This window comes from Vigna unguiculata, chromosome 10 (assembly GCF_037176805.1).
Source record: "Vigna unguiculata cultivar grain cowpea cultivar isolate G323 ecotype 2 chromosome 10, ASM3717680v1, whole genome shotgun sequence".
NCBI lineage: Eukaryota > Viridiplantae > Streptophyta > Magnoliopsida > Fabales > Fabaceae > Vigna > Vigna unguiculata.
Window position 1 is genome coordinate 50127721 of NC_140801.1, and position 15560 is coordinate 50143280.

The 15560-nt window shown below is 35.8% G+C and overlaps 3 protein-coding genes across 5 annotated transcripts; all 3 read right to left on the bottom strand.

The window, feature by feature from the left end:
- Window positions 1–72: 72 nt before the first annotated feature.
- On the bottom strand, window positions 73–3144 carry LOC114166791 (putative inactive purple acid phosphatase 29). Of its 2 annotated transcripts, XM_028051623.2 has the most exons (5): window positions 2519–3144; window positions 1880–2274; window positions 1219–1673; window positions 666–907; window positions 73–390 (listed from the first exon to the last, which is right to left on the bottom strand). In XM_028051623.2, exons 1-4 carry the CDS (start codon window positions 2859–2861, stop codon window positions 829–831), a joined length of 1272 nt encoding a protein of 423 aa, XP_027907424.2. In that variant the 5' UTR covers window positions 2862–3144; the 3' UTR covers window positions 73–390; window positions 666–828. The 2 variants fall into 2 exon arrangements, with proteins under 2 accessions (XP_027907424.2, XP_027907426.2); XM_028051625.2 differs by lacking the exon at window positions 666–907 and having other exon boundaries at window positions 2519–3126.
- Window positions 3145–6464: 3320 nt separating this feature from the next.
- LOC114166107 (uncharacterized protein C594.04c-like) lies at window positions 6465–8763 on the bottom strand. Its single transcript, XM_028050767.2, has 3 exons — window positions 8468–8763; window positions 8113–8376; window positions 6465–7299 (listed from the first exon to the last, which is right to left on the bottom strand). Exons 1-3 carry the CDS (start codon window positions 8699–8701, stop codon window positions 6820–6822), a joined length of 978 nt encoding a protein of 325 aa, XP_027906568.2. The 5' UTR covers window positions 8702–8763; the 3' UTR covers window positions 6465–6819.
- A 1911-nt stretch (window positions 8764–10674) lies between these two features.
- LOC114166935 (transcription factor-like protein) lies at window positions 10675–15560 on the bottom strand. 2 transcript variants are annotated; one of them, XM_085668290.1, is made up of 5 exons: window positions 15211–15560; window positions 14103–14638; window positions 12058–12966; window positions 11102–11417; window positions 10675–11070 (listed from the first exon to the last, which is right to left on the bottom strand). In XM_085668290.1, the coding sequence occupies exons 1-4, from the start codon at window positions 15373–15375 to the stop codon at window positions 11132–11134; spliced, it is 1896 nt and encodes a 631-aa protein (XP_085524416.1). In that variant the 5' UTR covers window positions 15376–15560; the 3' UTR covers window positions 10675–11070; window positions 11102–11131. The 2 variants fall into 2 exon arrangements, with proteins under 2 accessions (XP_085524416.1, XP_027907622.2); XM_028051821.2 differs by having other exon boundaries at window positions 10675–11417.

A 15560-nucleotide genomic window follows, 5' to 3' on the forward strand; every position in this document is an offset into this window, starting at 1 on the left:
TTTTGAAGCAACCCGCACTAATTTAAGGGAATTTTCTTATGATATTGCGTTTCTTGTATCCTTAGACAAAAATAACAACAAAAATTTTCTGGTTCAAGGTCACATAAAAAAACTTGAAATTAATGACATGATCCTTCAAGTTGGTATGGAGTATGGATAGTTGTAATTCTACTTCCTTGTCTATGAACCTTTAACTCCTATTTTACTCTTAGCAAGCTAACTTCTATTACAGTATAAAATCACAAGACATGTATAATAAAGAGTATCAAATTTCCCTGAACAAGATTTATCGTATGGAACTCAACACAAAATAGCCTCGTGGAAATCAATATCTGTCTGCATAATTTTCAAATTCTCAAGCACCTCCGTTTGGTTGTTATCTTTGGGCATCTGCAATGAAAACAAAAATACGATGAGATGAATCCAAGTAGATAACATGAAATAAAATTAGAAAACAAAGAAATTATGTAACGTGAGTAATGATATTATAGATAAATTATTGACTCCTAAACTTTCTTCGCTGTTTCGTCTATAATTTTTCTGACTCCCTTTTTCTAACGATTATGACACCATCTAATTTACTTTTCTTATTGGAACTTTTCTTTTCCATACAAGCAAAGTAGAATACTTGATAACACATAGCTCTATACATCTTCCTAATTTACCTATGTAATTCTAGTCCATAACTATTTCAAATGCAATGCCATTGCTGAAATATTCATTAGTAAGTGGTAGAAACTTGGTATCTTTATTGCAGAAGTACAGTGATGAATTTCCTCATTAGGTTAATAGAACACTCAAACACAGCAGCTCCTTGAGGGACTCCTCCTACCAAGCCAAAATGATGGAAACCCATCCAAGGAGCTGAAGCATGGGCCAGTGCAATGGAACTGTCTGTGAATTGTCACTAAATGAAGTGAAAAGAAAAAAAAAAATAAGAGAAGTGTAATGTGTGGCCTTTGTGAGTTCAAAACAAAAGAAAGAAGTAAACAAGTATAGAAAGATGATGAGAAAATCTGAGAATGAAATAGCAACATTTCTAACATTTCCTATGATAAAGTGTTCAATTATGACATCTAGTTTTAACATTTCTTTCTATGCGCAATTGTTTCCTAATTTTTCATTTTCTTTGGGACCAACAAGCATCTCTCAGACAAATCTTATGATAAATTGCATGCAGAACAAGAGTAGTCTTATAAGTATCACAGGATATCTTACCACTGAGAGTTCTTGCTCCAAAGTACCTCACCATCAATTCCAGTAAGATGCTGATCATCAAGGCGTTTCCATGTTTTAATAGACTTAACATCTCCCCAACTTCCTTTCTCTGTTTTCTCCAAGCTAGCTACCACCACTCTTGCTCTCCTAGACCACCCTGCCTTTCCATAAGCATGGTATCCAAATCCCCCAGCATAACAAAGTTGTATATTCATAAGATTTCCACAGAAGTCATTGAGGTGATCATGGCCAGTGAAAACTGCTTTCACATCTCCTGCTGAAACCAAAGTTGTGAAGAAGCCAGAGTTCACAGATGCTGAGCTAATGCCATTTTCCAGTTTCACACCAGTCATGTTTGATGAGTCAAAACTAGCATATTCTGGCAGAGGGATGTGGAAATATGTAAGACCAGGAGCAGCATCTTTCTGAGGCATAGGTCCACTTATATATGCTTTCTGCAGGATAACAAAAAAATAAGATATTAGCAATGAAAACTGAACAATAAGCCACATGTTTAATGAGAATCCACAGAAATTTCCTTCCACATGAGAAATATGTCATAGTTTCAAATTTGTTCCTGCTTTCAAAGGTTTCTATTGGAAATGTTGAAAAAGTGGTGGGTTTGTAACTTTTTTTATGGAATAGGAAATGAAGACAGAACCTTAAGCTTTGCAGATGTTCGTTGGAACCAAAGTTGCTGGGAGGGCTTGATCCAATCATAACCAAAAATTGTAGAAACTTTGGAATAATCTCCACTATCAAGAAAGTATAGGTTGAGCACTGATTTATTTTCAAAATCAGAGCCTTCAACTCCTCCAACCTCCAAGTTATAGTTCCCAAAACCATCAATGATATGTGCTTCTGGAGGATTGAATTTAGATAAGGTGTTTTTCATCCCAACAATATGCTTCATCACCCCTTCCCTAGAGAGGGTTCCTTCTTGGTCATGGTTGCCCAAAATAGCTACCCAAGGAATGTTTGATGCAATTGCAGGAGCAAATGCAGCCTCCATTGATTTAGCTGAATCCGTGCAATCAAACCCAAAGATATTGTCTCCTGTCACACCACAACAAACATTCTCCATAGGTTATATCATCTATCATTAACCAAGAAAACTTATATCGTGTATCATTAACCAAAGTAAAAAAGAAACTACAAGCTACCAAAACAAGATTCTACAAAAAGAAACATTCCACTCGAAGGGATGAAGGGAAAAAGGTAATTTTCTTAAAACTAAGAAGCCAAAAAATCAAACAATTAGAAATCAAATGAAACGATAACTAAAACCAAGACTAGTTACCGGTGAAAACAATAAGATTAGGCTTCTCAGCTTTGATCATTCTGTTAATAAAGACTGTAGTATTGAGGTCAGAGCAAGAAAAATTCTGAGAAGGGAGCACATCCAAGCAAGGTGTGGTTTTGCCATTTGCATAGTGCATATCTGCCACCTGCAATATCTTGAATTCTCCATTTTGGCTAAACCTTAGCTTTTGGCTCGGTTGAGGTGATGGGGGTTCTGCTTGTGTTGTAGCTGAGACACTTATACCAGTCAAACAAAGGCACAACACTGTTGACACCAAAACCATGAAATCTAAACCCGTTCTCCCCTTGGTGCCAAACCCATTTCTTTTACCAGAAATCATCACTGACTTTGGGAATTTGGGAGCTAAACACAAAAAAAAAAACAAAAAAAACTCAACTTGTACCAGTACTCCTTGTGGGGTTGAAGTAGCAAGAAGATATATAAGGCTTGAGCTTGGCCACTTTGGAAAGTAAAGTAAGGTCCTTATCTGTTTTTTCTTTGGTAATTAAATATTTTTCATGGCTTTGGTTTTTGATATAGGAAGAAGACAAGGTGAAATGAACAGTAACATCAGAATGTGTTTGTGTGAACTTGGAACACCAAAAAATTTTTAGGGGATGTCCTTGTCTGAGTGTCAGGTTGATGATAAGCTTAGTTAGATAGATTGAACCAACCAAAGTAATTATGGGCCAACTGGCAACTGCCAAAGGATATTCTCAGGCACAAATGCAAAGACTCATGACATGATTCTGTTTCCTCCATCAGAAAATGTGTAGTGCATGATCATTTTATAATCTCATGGAATTTCGTATGATTTTTTTAACTATGGGATATTTACTTGGAGACAGAACTAGAAAAAAATACTATAAACTAATGAAATTCACTTTTCTGGAGGTGGCTGGTCAAGAATTAGTCGCTTCTAGAAAAAAAAAAGGAAACAAATAAAAAACATTCCACTTTTATATAAACAAAAGGTTTAACAATAAAAGAAAGAACTAGAATTATGGTAAATGTCTTGATTTGTTTTGGTACTAATTAATGTCTTAATTAATTTTAATGCAAAGATTTTTTCTTTGAATTTAATTCAAAGGTTATCTGCATATTTAAGACTCACCTAATTATGTAGCTACTCAAACCAAGACAGTAAAAAACAAATTTAATATGCGTGGAAAACTAGACTGTGTGGTGGCATATGGCATTTACTATGTATTTAAGAGAGCATTGAATGTGTCAACCTATGCTACTGTCTCCATTGAACACTCGTGGCAATTATTATCTGTGAAACTTTACAGAAAGGGATCTCAACTCACAATGTCTCACATGCAAACAAATGATAAACAAAATTAAGGGTCTGGATTTTACTATTATTTCCTTCTCTGGTTTTGTTTTGTCTGAATATACAAGTGGTCACTAAAGGAAAACAAAAATTATAGAAAAACCCCAATATAGAACCATATTGTATTTTCCAATTATAATGGATAACTGTTATTGAATTCAGATTCCAGAATGAAGGTTACAATTATCTAATAAAATATTAACTTTAATTGAAAAATAGCACCAATGGTATGTAAATTGTCCATCACAAAAGGATCTTTCGCAAAAGTTTCCTTCATTCTTTCTCATCCACTGGTTTATGTTTTGTCTCTTGGCCTGGTCAGTTTAATCTTATTTTATTCATTTAATAATACCACTTCCCTTCACAAGTATGCATCTATAGCGTGTCTTCTGGACGTAAGTAGAAAAATGACAACCAATGCTCAATGCTCGTAGTTATGGTCAGGATTCTTTCACTGTTCAACCCTGATTCGGAATCAAACAGTTTCAAAGTTGATCTTTACATGTAGCTCAAATTATACTATAATTTTGATTATAATACTTGTGAATTTTGATCATAATAAAGTTTGAATTAAAATAAGAATATGTTTGTAAAGAGAATCTCACTTAAGAACCTTACCTAATTTCTACTGGATTTCCCTTTAGCTTATATGCTGCTTTTAAAAATTAAAAAAGTTAATAGTCCTGTCTGGATAATAGCAGTTGATTTTCCTCACATGGAAGGAATTTGGGATATCTCATTGTTTTTTCCCTTACCAGTGGTGTCACTGTTCAGTCTGTGACACATCATCCTCTGTTAAGTCATCTTCATTAACACATCACTCATTAGCATCCTAATCAGTAAGGGAAAAAAACAAAAGCATTAACCTTAGGGGGAAGTTCTGTTCCTTTGGAGACACCATAATAGTGGAAAATGGAGGGAACTTTCTACATGTGCATCAAAAATTTCAGAAGCATACAACATGCCCATGATGGAATAAGATCACTATAGTTCCACATTCCACACTGGCTTATTTAACTTTTCTTTTGGTATTGGATAGAAAAATGTTAACAATACAACTTTTCCAAAGCACACTTTGACTCACGATTTTCTAATTTCCGCAGCTCGTTCGCCAAATGATAAAGCATGTAGAAAAAAGGATGTCCAAGACCAAGACTTTGTTACTGGTATTTCGTTACTTTAAGACATACCATAAAGGAGGAAAAACAGAAGGGAAAAGTTTTACTACTAAACTGTTATTCACATTTGGGATAGAGAAATGTTACCGATACAAAATTTCCAACACACTTTATTTTTTAATGTCTGCACTTAATTCATCAAAAAATTAAAGCGTGTTGAAGAAAGGATGTCCAAGAGTGTGTCTACAAGAGTGTGTCAGAACAAATATGAATGAAGAGATGTGATTCTCCTTATGTTGCTTGCAGTTACCAACCTATAATGGCAAATTGAATTGCTGAGACTGCTAAGAAATTTACGAAGTAGAATTGTAATTTTAAATACAATGAAAACTACTTTTGTCATATTTGATCTTAATTAACATTAATCAAAGTTGTTCAACATATATATACACACACATATATATATATATATAAAAGAAACACTTCAAGAATGAAGGAGATAGACAACGTGGAATTTTCCAACAACTTTCTTCTACAATAACCTCTGCTTCAAATTCACAATGGTATGGAAGTCCTCCTCTGCGGTCCCAAATGAATGTTGGTAGCAAGATACCTACAAGACTCTAATGCCCTAATCAGTAACAACAATAATAAAGAGATGACAAAATTTTGGGAAGAAAGTGTGTCTTCCATTTCATCCTTGCATGGAGGTAATACCAAACCTATATGTGATCCTTTCAATCCTTTGATTCTCAGTGGTGGTTGCTTGATTTTTAAGAAATCTGCTGCAGTGTATAGCGAGTGTAGGACACACCTAATATGTATTTGAATTCGAGCTCCATCACCCACTTTCAATTCAATCTAACACTCACATTACTTCTTCTATTTGTATTGGAAAGAATAATTTTCTATTCATCATCATTCTAGTGTATATCCAGACACACCCTTATAGTAGATATCCAAACACCCCTAGTAGTTGGGCTTATTTGTTTTTTTGGACAATAGCACTTGCTCTATACCTGCAAAACATCCCTGAACTCACTACATTCTTGAGTCAAAATGTAATTTTGGTGACTCTTGTTTCACTGAAAATATTGTATGTCCTCTACATTATGGAATATGCTAATAGGCACTAACCTGAGCAAACATTTTTCTTTACAGGGTTCAGAATCTCAAACCAAAACCTTTGGCATATGCATTCTGTTCAAAGGTCTAAAGTAAATGGCTAACACACACGTCAAAGCTCTCCATGCAAGAAAATTTAGATGGATATAGCTCTTTCCCACCCTACATGGTGGTATATTCTACTTCTTTGACTTCTGTATTTTTGGGGGCACTCACGATTCATGGCAATGTTTGAAGGTTAGGGAAATAGACATTCATTAGGTATCAATTTGCAACCATGACAGAGCATCTAAATTGATGGCACATTTTGTAATATGAAATCATGATCTGAAATAGCAATATTTTCAAAATTAGACAACACAAGTAATCGAACTGGTTAAAAACACCAGTTGTGGTTCAATTGTCGTCCAACCAATAACAGTAAAATATTTCTTTAGGGCTCCAGGCTTTCCCGTGAACAGAAAGAAGCCTAGATAAAAGGGCTAGTGAATGTATATTGCACAGCCAAATACACCATCAGACATTTTGAAGCTGAAAAGCCAGATTCAGGAAGTACAACTCCAAATGTAGCGGATGCATTAAGATTTTATACAACATTACATCAAAATACATATATAAAACACGTACAAATTCTGATTTCATTAAATAAATAAAAACGATGCAAGATTTATAAGATACCAAAATGATAAACCAACCATAATCACTGCACCAAGAAAAGATCAAGCATTCTTATTTTTAACTCCTGAAGGAGAGGACTTGAACCAAGGTATCCACACAGAAGTTGTCTTTTGATATAGCCTAAATGCTTTTGCTCTACTTTCCTTTTTCAACATTCGGTCCTCCACAAGCTTAGTCACATAAGCCAAACACATAGTATTAACCAAAGCTCCAATAAATGTCCACCCAAGTCCCAGATTCCATGAAAACACAGCCAGCCCCCACCACCACAGCTGCTCACCAAAGTAATTCGGATGCCGGCAGTAATACCACAAGCCACTGTCAAGAACAGGAACCACAGGTTTACCAACCTCCTTCAGCTTGTTGTTTCGATTCATAAACTCATAGAGCTGTGTATCAGAAAAGTATGCTATCACAATGCCACATAAACAGACAGCAGTAGCCGCCAAGTCCCACATGCTCAATGGCTGATTGACAGTATGGACCGCATACAAGGGAAGGGACAATGCAATCAAAAACATCTGCATAGACAAGAATCACATACCAAAATGAAAAAAACACTCAATTCATTCAAAAAAACAAACAAACTAAACACGTAACAAACAGGTTCAAGTTGTTCTATTACCGAATATACATCATTCAACAATGAAACCGTACAAGAAAAAATACAGAATTAACGTGGTCATGTACCTTACATCCACTGGCACTCAAGAAATTTCTATTATATACTTTAGAGAGCAATGTATTAAGAATCCAAGTGTGAGTCTAAGTTCTACATTGGCTAGAAATGAAAAAGTAGAATACTATATAAGAATAAAGACCCATAAACTCATTGTCTTAAAGTTTTGGACGGAAAGTATTGTCAATATCTTATGTGGTTAAGTTCAGGTCTTATTGGTGTTTGTATTTCTCCAATGAAACTCGTATGTAAACCTAACACGATGCTTATGTAATGAATAAACTCTATCATCTTCCCTTATTGCACAATGCAATAAATCGTCTCAAACTACAAGGCAACATCAAAATTGGTTCAGGTTCCTACTGTCAGCTCCAAAATGTCAAGTCAGATCAGGATTGAGATCGTCCCATTAACACAAAATTCAAGAAATCTCATTAGGTTCATTTAAGTTTTCCGCAGACACCTTAATAGTGAAAACACCACATTGTCACTCGTATTTTTCTCTATCTTTTTCTGCTTGTCACATAATATCATCCATACCGTACAGTTTTCTCACTTGGTGTACCCTAGCATGTGAGTGTCCATGAATCTGTTCCTTCATCTAAACTTCATTTCGAGACCAATGACTAAAAGGAGACCAATGAAAAAAGTTTACCTGTTGGGAAACATAGACGGCAAAAAATGAAATCCACCACCATTGCTTTCCGTACTGTTCACTCATCTCGGTGAAACGCCAGTCTTCCCTGGCACCCCATTGCCACCCTTCTCTCCTGAAATAGTTATGAGTGAGCCTCACGCTCCACACCCAAGTCAATAAAACCACGATCTTCGACCTCCACAAATCATAATTAGCCAAAGGGTGAGTGGCATAGTAGTGAACAAGCATCACAGGTATCACAGTCCAATAGGGGTCAATCATCTGCACCATCAACATCAAAAGACGTCAATTTGGAAGGAAATGTGGAAGTGGGTGAATAAAGAAGAAAAAAATTTGGGGGCTTTGAGTGTACCCAGTGGCTGGACTGGATTAGGCCTATGACCCAGAAGAGAATATTGACGTTGAGGAAGAAGAGAGTGTTGGCTAATAGAAAAGGGTGGTAATAGCACCATGACCACAAACTTGACCAAGGTGACGAAGAATTTGGTGAGTCGTAGTGGTTGAGGAATGAGAGGTAGAAAAAGATGGAGGGAAGTGGAACCAAAAATGCTATCACAGCGTTCTTCAAATTGCGGCAACTTGACATATTGTTGTCTGGCCCTCTGAATCAATTTGATTTGATCCTATGTTGTATTGAATGTATGTGTTTATAGCTTCCTCTTTTATAGAGGAATTAGGACAAATACTTCTGTAAATCTCACTAATTTATATTAAATAACATACATTATGCTTGTTGTAGTAAAATTATATTGAACTTATTAAACAAAGAGTCGAATTATTGCTTTGCAGATAAGTTCGTGAGAAGGTCGTTTGGAAGAGATATTTCACTGCATAAAAAAACTACATAATGTAAGTGTCATATAATATTACAATACAATATGCTATTTTTTTTATTTCTCATTTTGATTAATAACTTTATTTTTTTCCATCCTAAGTTTGTGTGCAACACAATGTAACATATGAAAACTAATTCTTACTTATTCTTAATGCCATCTCAATACCAAAACAGTAGCACAACTTGCTTTCTGCTTGTGGCTCCCGCACAAAGTCATGTTCGCCTACTTATATATGATCCATTATTCCCACACAATGATTAGCCGATTCCATGAGCCCTATTTACTAGGGTGGTTCAATTACATGTTTGTTTGATTAAACGCTTTGATAATATATTATATTATACATGTATATGTTTTTTATTCTTAACTAGTGATAGTGATGTCTTCAGTACCTAGAGGAGTAAAATCCAATAGGTATTCACGTTTGATGTGTCTATTTATTTCTGTTAGCAAGACAAGCTTAAATTTAGTGTAAACTAACTCGTGTTTGCTCTAGTTGAAGCACTGTGACAGCGACGCATTTTCTTGATTGTGTAGGGTGCATTTACTTATGTGGTAAGTGAAAACAATGCTGAATATGTCAAACAATATTATGTACTTCTTGTTTTCTTAAGTAACAAACATGATGAAGAAAAGTTAAACCATGCAAGTTGAGTATTGTTTTTTATTTGTAGTAATCTCATTCATTTTAAACTCAAACCAGCACCAAAAAGTGAAAAAACTAAGGTGAAAAACTTCACGGTAAGAAGGTTGAGCATGATGACAAGTTGGGGAAGAAAGCAGAAAAGTAGATGAGCGTGGACAGATGGTCACAACTTACAAGACAGACAATAAGAGAATCCAAAAATCCATAAATTAAGTGATATTGACAATAATGCTTTGGAGTGTTGTAATGATGTTAGCTGCATATAGTTGTGACCTTAATGATATGTTAAAATTCACTCACATGATAACTTTATCATACTAATTCAATCCCATACTCTGTCCCCCACTTCTCTTATATTGTGTTTGAAGGCTAACCTGACACTGATCCACTCAATCTGCTAAGACACTGATCCACTCAATCTGCTAAGAAAGAAGGGAAAAGGAAAAGAATGTGACGCAGCTCTGCATGCTTGAGCTGGAGGAACTTATAACAAAGTATGTTCCACCTACCTTAGGGTCAGGAAAGCATTTCTTATTCCTCCTCGGCATGCCTAGGCCGGCGTGTTAAATGGCTTTTCTCTATTTAGTCTGTAAAAAGTTTGCATTGAGAAATAATTATAGGCATCATAGGGTCTACAATATTGTATTCTACTTTTTATAAACAAGCACTTTGTAAGGTCTTAATTTCTTGTTAGCTTATTCTTCTACCATTATTTGTGGCATTGCAGTCACAAATTGTACTCTGCTTCTAGCATATAGTTTCACCAAAGTAAGGTAAACCAACTTTAAAAAATCATGAAATCGTGTCAATGATAGTGTATAATCTTTGTATCATCATTGTTTCCACAATATTATGTATGGAGGAGTTATTCTGTATCATTATCGGATCTATGATGTATATACTTTATTACATTAGGATGTAATTCATTCCAAATTCAAATAATTGTGACTTTAACTCAATATTAGATACATTGTTATGTTGCAGAAAATCTAGATCATACATTCAATTTCCACATCCAAATACTCTCAAAACAAATCTATTTCCCTTCGAACGAGAAGAATTGGGAGCGCAAAAAACTAACCCATTCAAAACTACTTTCCAACTACAACGTTGTAATAAAGATTTGACCTGAAGTTGTCCATATCATGTTTTTAATCTCATGTGTGATCATTACATTATCAAGCAGTGACAAAATTTTGAAAGTAAATCATATGAAAATGGTATAACATTTTATATCGATATCCTAACATTCGACACCACAAAATTATATGTTATTTTTATGCATATAGAATTCCACGTGGTTGACAATGAAAAGACATCAAGCTCCCTCAGCGTCGCAAGCTCCCTCAGCGTCTCTCTGTACAAGAAAGTCATCTCATCATTTAACACTCCAACCAAACATGCCATTAGAGCAGAGAAGGGATGTCAGTTGCCTCCATTTAGTTCAACACTCGAACCAAACATGACATTAGGGCAGAAGGAACCAACCAAACATGACATTAAGGCAGAAGGAATGTCGGTTGCCTCTCCAGACTCATTGATGGTCTTGCATGTGGTCATCATGCTGGTTATCATCAGGTTCACCATCCTCTCTGTCTTCGTAAGTAACCCACGGTAGCATTGACTCAAACAAGACGGCTAATGCATTCCTATTTGCAACACCACGAGGAGCATGGCCATTACCAGGCAGATTAGCAAATTGGTTTTCATCCTGCATACCATCCTCCATCATCCTTGGAACACCCATGAATTGTTGAAGATTTTCTCGAGGAATTGATGAAAGTGAATCAGAGAAATCAGATACCAGCAAATGTCCATACCTAATATAATAAACCAACCATGATTATGACCACATATTATACATATATGTTAAAAGAGTGTTGCCATATCAAGATGACCATCAGATGACCACATAGATGGTAGAAGAGTGCTGCCATATTACAAACAAGCCAATGAATTGCTTCAAAATGAATAAGATTCATATTGCTACTTCCTTACTCCTTGATTATCCTTCCTTCATAACTACATGACATGAGTATGCATAACTTTTTTACTCTGTGTTGAATACTTCATGCAACAACTTTCAGTTTCAAGTTATCAGCTCATTGCAGAGTTCTCAATCATAATTTCAATTGCTCAACTAACAAATGCTCATTCTAAGTTGAAATAAGTTTTTTAAGTCTTGAAGACAATACCACACAACCTTACATTAATCTTAACATGGTGAGAAACTTTCAAAGTGGAGTTTATTTTTGGGAGGGGAGCAAGGGAGAGCGGAATAGAAGCAGTTTTAGTTTTTGAAAAAATTTTAAACTAAAAATTAGAAACAACACTAAGTGGGCCCTCAAATATTTGAGGCTTTTTCAGGTCAAGATAAAAATTTACTTCAAACAGATATGACAACAAAGTGAACATGCAAAATCAAGCTAAAACAACAAAAAAGTAAACATAATTTCTTACTCATTTTTCTCAGACGAAAATGCTTCTTTTCTGACACAAGCCCAATCCTTAACTTCACTTTTATTACTTTCTAGTGTTTCAATCACTGTTTTTGCGGCACCACTAAGAAGTTTTTGCAGATCAGGAAGCCTCCATATAAGATAATTTCTCTCAACATATATATTAATCAAGTGATCTACAGATGGAATTCCTGTTTGATCTGACCGGAAAAAGGCATGCTTGAGAATATCTGTCCATGTGCGATCTTTCAATGGTACTTTTGCGACTAGCTTCTTTATGACTGAAGGATGAAGCATCAATGCTTGTTTCATAAGATCAGATGAAGAAGACTTTTCATCATTCATATTGTCAGCTTTGCAGGCCTCACGCTCAAGGTAAAACCGACAAATGGCAAGGGAATAAGAGAAGTTCGGAAACAACCAAATGGAGTTATCACTTTTATATTCTTCAGAAAACTTCTCCAGCCATGCATACTCCTCAGCCCTTAAAGCAAAGTAGTCGATGCAGAAAATAGCCCCCATGGGATCATCAGAATCCAGGGAAAGCAACAATTTGCAGACCTCTAAGGCAGATCTATGACAGTCACGCCTGTCCAAATTTTTCATGTGAGTGAAAAGAGCTGTGAATATAGGTTTGTTTGTATCATGCTTGAACTTCAACTGGCAACTTCCCTGCAGTGGATTGAACATGGGATGCCATGCACATTCAAGGGCATACAGACACCTGGCAATAGCATCTGCAGACATAGGCTGTTCACCCAGCACTGCAAAATATTCTGCCATTGTTAGAAGGGAATCGATATGATAAGGACGGTGCTGTAATATGCTTGCTATGCCATTTATGTCATTAATTGCTTTGGCAGCTTCAAATGCTCTCTGAGATTGGGAGTAAGATGGCGAGTGTACATATCTACATCGTAAAAAATACGAAATTAAATGCCAAGTACAAAAGGCATATTAAACTCTTAACTTCACAAATAATCCACTAAGTCAACCCAGAGGTCATTTACAATGAAAATGAATAATAACAAAAGCCCACAGTAGAGGACTCAATCATGCATGCCCTCCTTATGAAAAGAAAAACCATCAACAATATGAAGAGGAAGAGAGAGACTGTAGGTAATGAAAGAAATCAATAACCAGGCAAAAGTACGTAAGTTCCTATGCTATTGATAAATTTCCCCTCCTCTCTATTACTATTTTTCATAACTCACCCATTAGGAACTTTTATTCCACTCAAGGTTATTCTTAATTGGAAACTTGTATTTGTCCAGACTCCAGAGTTCGTTGTATGTTTATTATTGTTGGGAATAGTCCAAGTGTGAGTCAAAGTCCCACATTGGATAGAAAAGACAAAGTTAAACACTATATAAGAATAAAGACCCATAACAACATTGCCTTAAGGTTTTGGTGTAAAAAGTGGTGTCTAAGGTCTTATATGTGTAAGACTAATGTCATATAACCATATGGAACCACAATCTCTCAATGACCATAACTATGCCATGACCATGTCTATAACCATAACCTATATGAAATATATATAACCTATCAGTGGTATCAGAGCCGATGGTTCGGAGTGACTGACCGCATAACCATAACCATAACAAAAAGGGATCACCGAAGTGACTGACCGCATAACCACAACCAAAGGGGTCACTCATACACCTGAAGGGAAATATACCATATGAAAAAGAAAAAAACAAGGGCCTCACCCTTCAGGGGAGATTGTTGGGAATAGTCCAAGTGTGAGTCAAAAAGTCCCACATTGGATAGAAAAGACAAAGTTAAACACTATATAAGAATAAAGACCCATAACAACATTGCCTTAAGGTTTTGGTGTAAAAGTGATGTCTAAGGTCTTATATGTGTAAGACTAATGTCATATAACCATATGGAACCACAATCTCTCAATGATCATGTCATAACCATACCCATGTCTATAATCATAACCATATATGAAAAAATATAACCTATCAGTTATTATATACAAAACGAAGCAGAAAATTTTATCAATTGAATGAACAAGAATGATCCTTAGTTCCTTACCTGAAGTAGTTATATCCATTTTTCATCTCCAAAAACTCCATGGACAAAGAGTCATCACAGCGGAGCCAATTGTCTGATGGAGTGACAAGAACGCTCTTTCTAAGATTATAATGTACACGCCCCCTCACCCCTCGCATCTGCCTAGAACTGCTCGCTTGATTACTGCTCTCAAATGATTTCATAACCTTGGATCCGAATATTCTTCTCAGCTCATTTTCAGCATTCAAATACTTAGGATCCACTTTCAATACGGAGGTTGCTTGCTGTTTAACAGATTTAATTTTGTCTTTGGCAGAAACAGGTTGCTCAGCCGATGAGTTGACATTCAGAGATAAATCTTCTAGAATCAAGTCCAATTCTTTATCATCTGCCGTTTTATTTGCTGCAGCAGCATTATCCTTGGTTTTCTTCTTTTTCTTTTTCTTCGATTTTGGATTTGATGTGGAAACCTCAGCAGTAGGTTTCAATGAAGATGATGACTCCTCTTTCTCATCATAACTCGCCATTGTTTCATGGGAGGATGCCAACTCATTTCCCTGCAGCCAAAACAGCAACATCATGTAACAACTAAGAAGCATACTCCTTAATCTTTACCTTCGTTTGAACAAAAAAGAATCCAAGAATAAATTTGAGGTTCAGCATCCAATTAATTCTTCTTGTAAAAAATTAATACTATATTTTTCTTGTAAAAAAAGCAATATTTCATGCGATTCTAAGTTTCTATAATCACTTATAAGAGAAGAAAATAGGAAAGCGTAAAATGAATTGGACTCCTCCCATGTAGAAGCTCCTCACATCCAACTAGTGAGGCATTTAATCAACTTGGGGCCTACACCATTCTATTATACTAAATGTTGAGACATTTAATTAACAAAAAAGAATAACGATAATTATATCTTCAACCTAAGTTCAGATTCCATAGTTGTTTGTTTCTGACCTATTCGCAAATACAAAGGTAGATTTACAAAACCCAGCTAATCCAATTTCGTGGTGCATGATAGCAACAAAAAGATAGGAACGACATGAAAAACTCAAAAGGGTAAACAGGGTAATGCTTGACAAAATCAAAGTTTGAATCGAAATGAAAAAGGTGAGGTTTTTTAAAAACCTGGTTTTCGGGTTCAGAATCTTGGTCGTTAAGGAGGTCAAAAGGGTTGATGGAGGAACGAGTGATGGGCTCAGAATCGTTCTCTTCTTCTTCCTCTTCTTCGCTCACGTGTTGCTGAAGTTGGTGTTGCTCGTTCAGAACCTTCTTCATCAATCGAGCCGACATCGTTTTTGTTGTTCCAACTGAACCACTTTCAGGGCGATGCAGGGGTATTCGGAGGTGCCCAGAAAGAAAAAATGGATGATGCTTCTCAAATTCAATTGCAAGGAACAGAACAAATTCGAATGAACGAAAGAGAGAAAGAAAACAGCGTTGTTGTTACTCAGTTCATTCTGTCCTGTGTTAGCTGT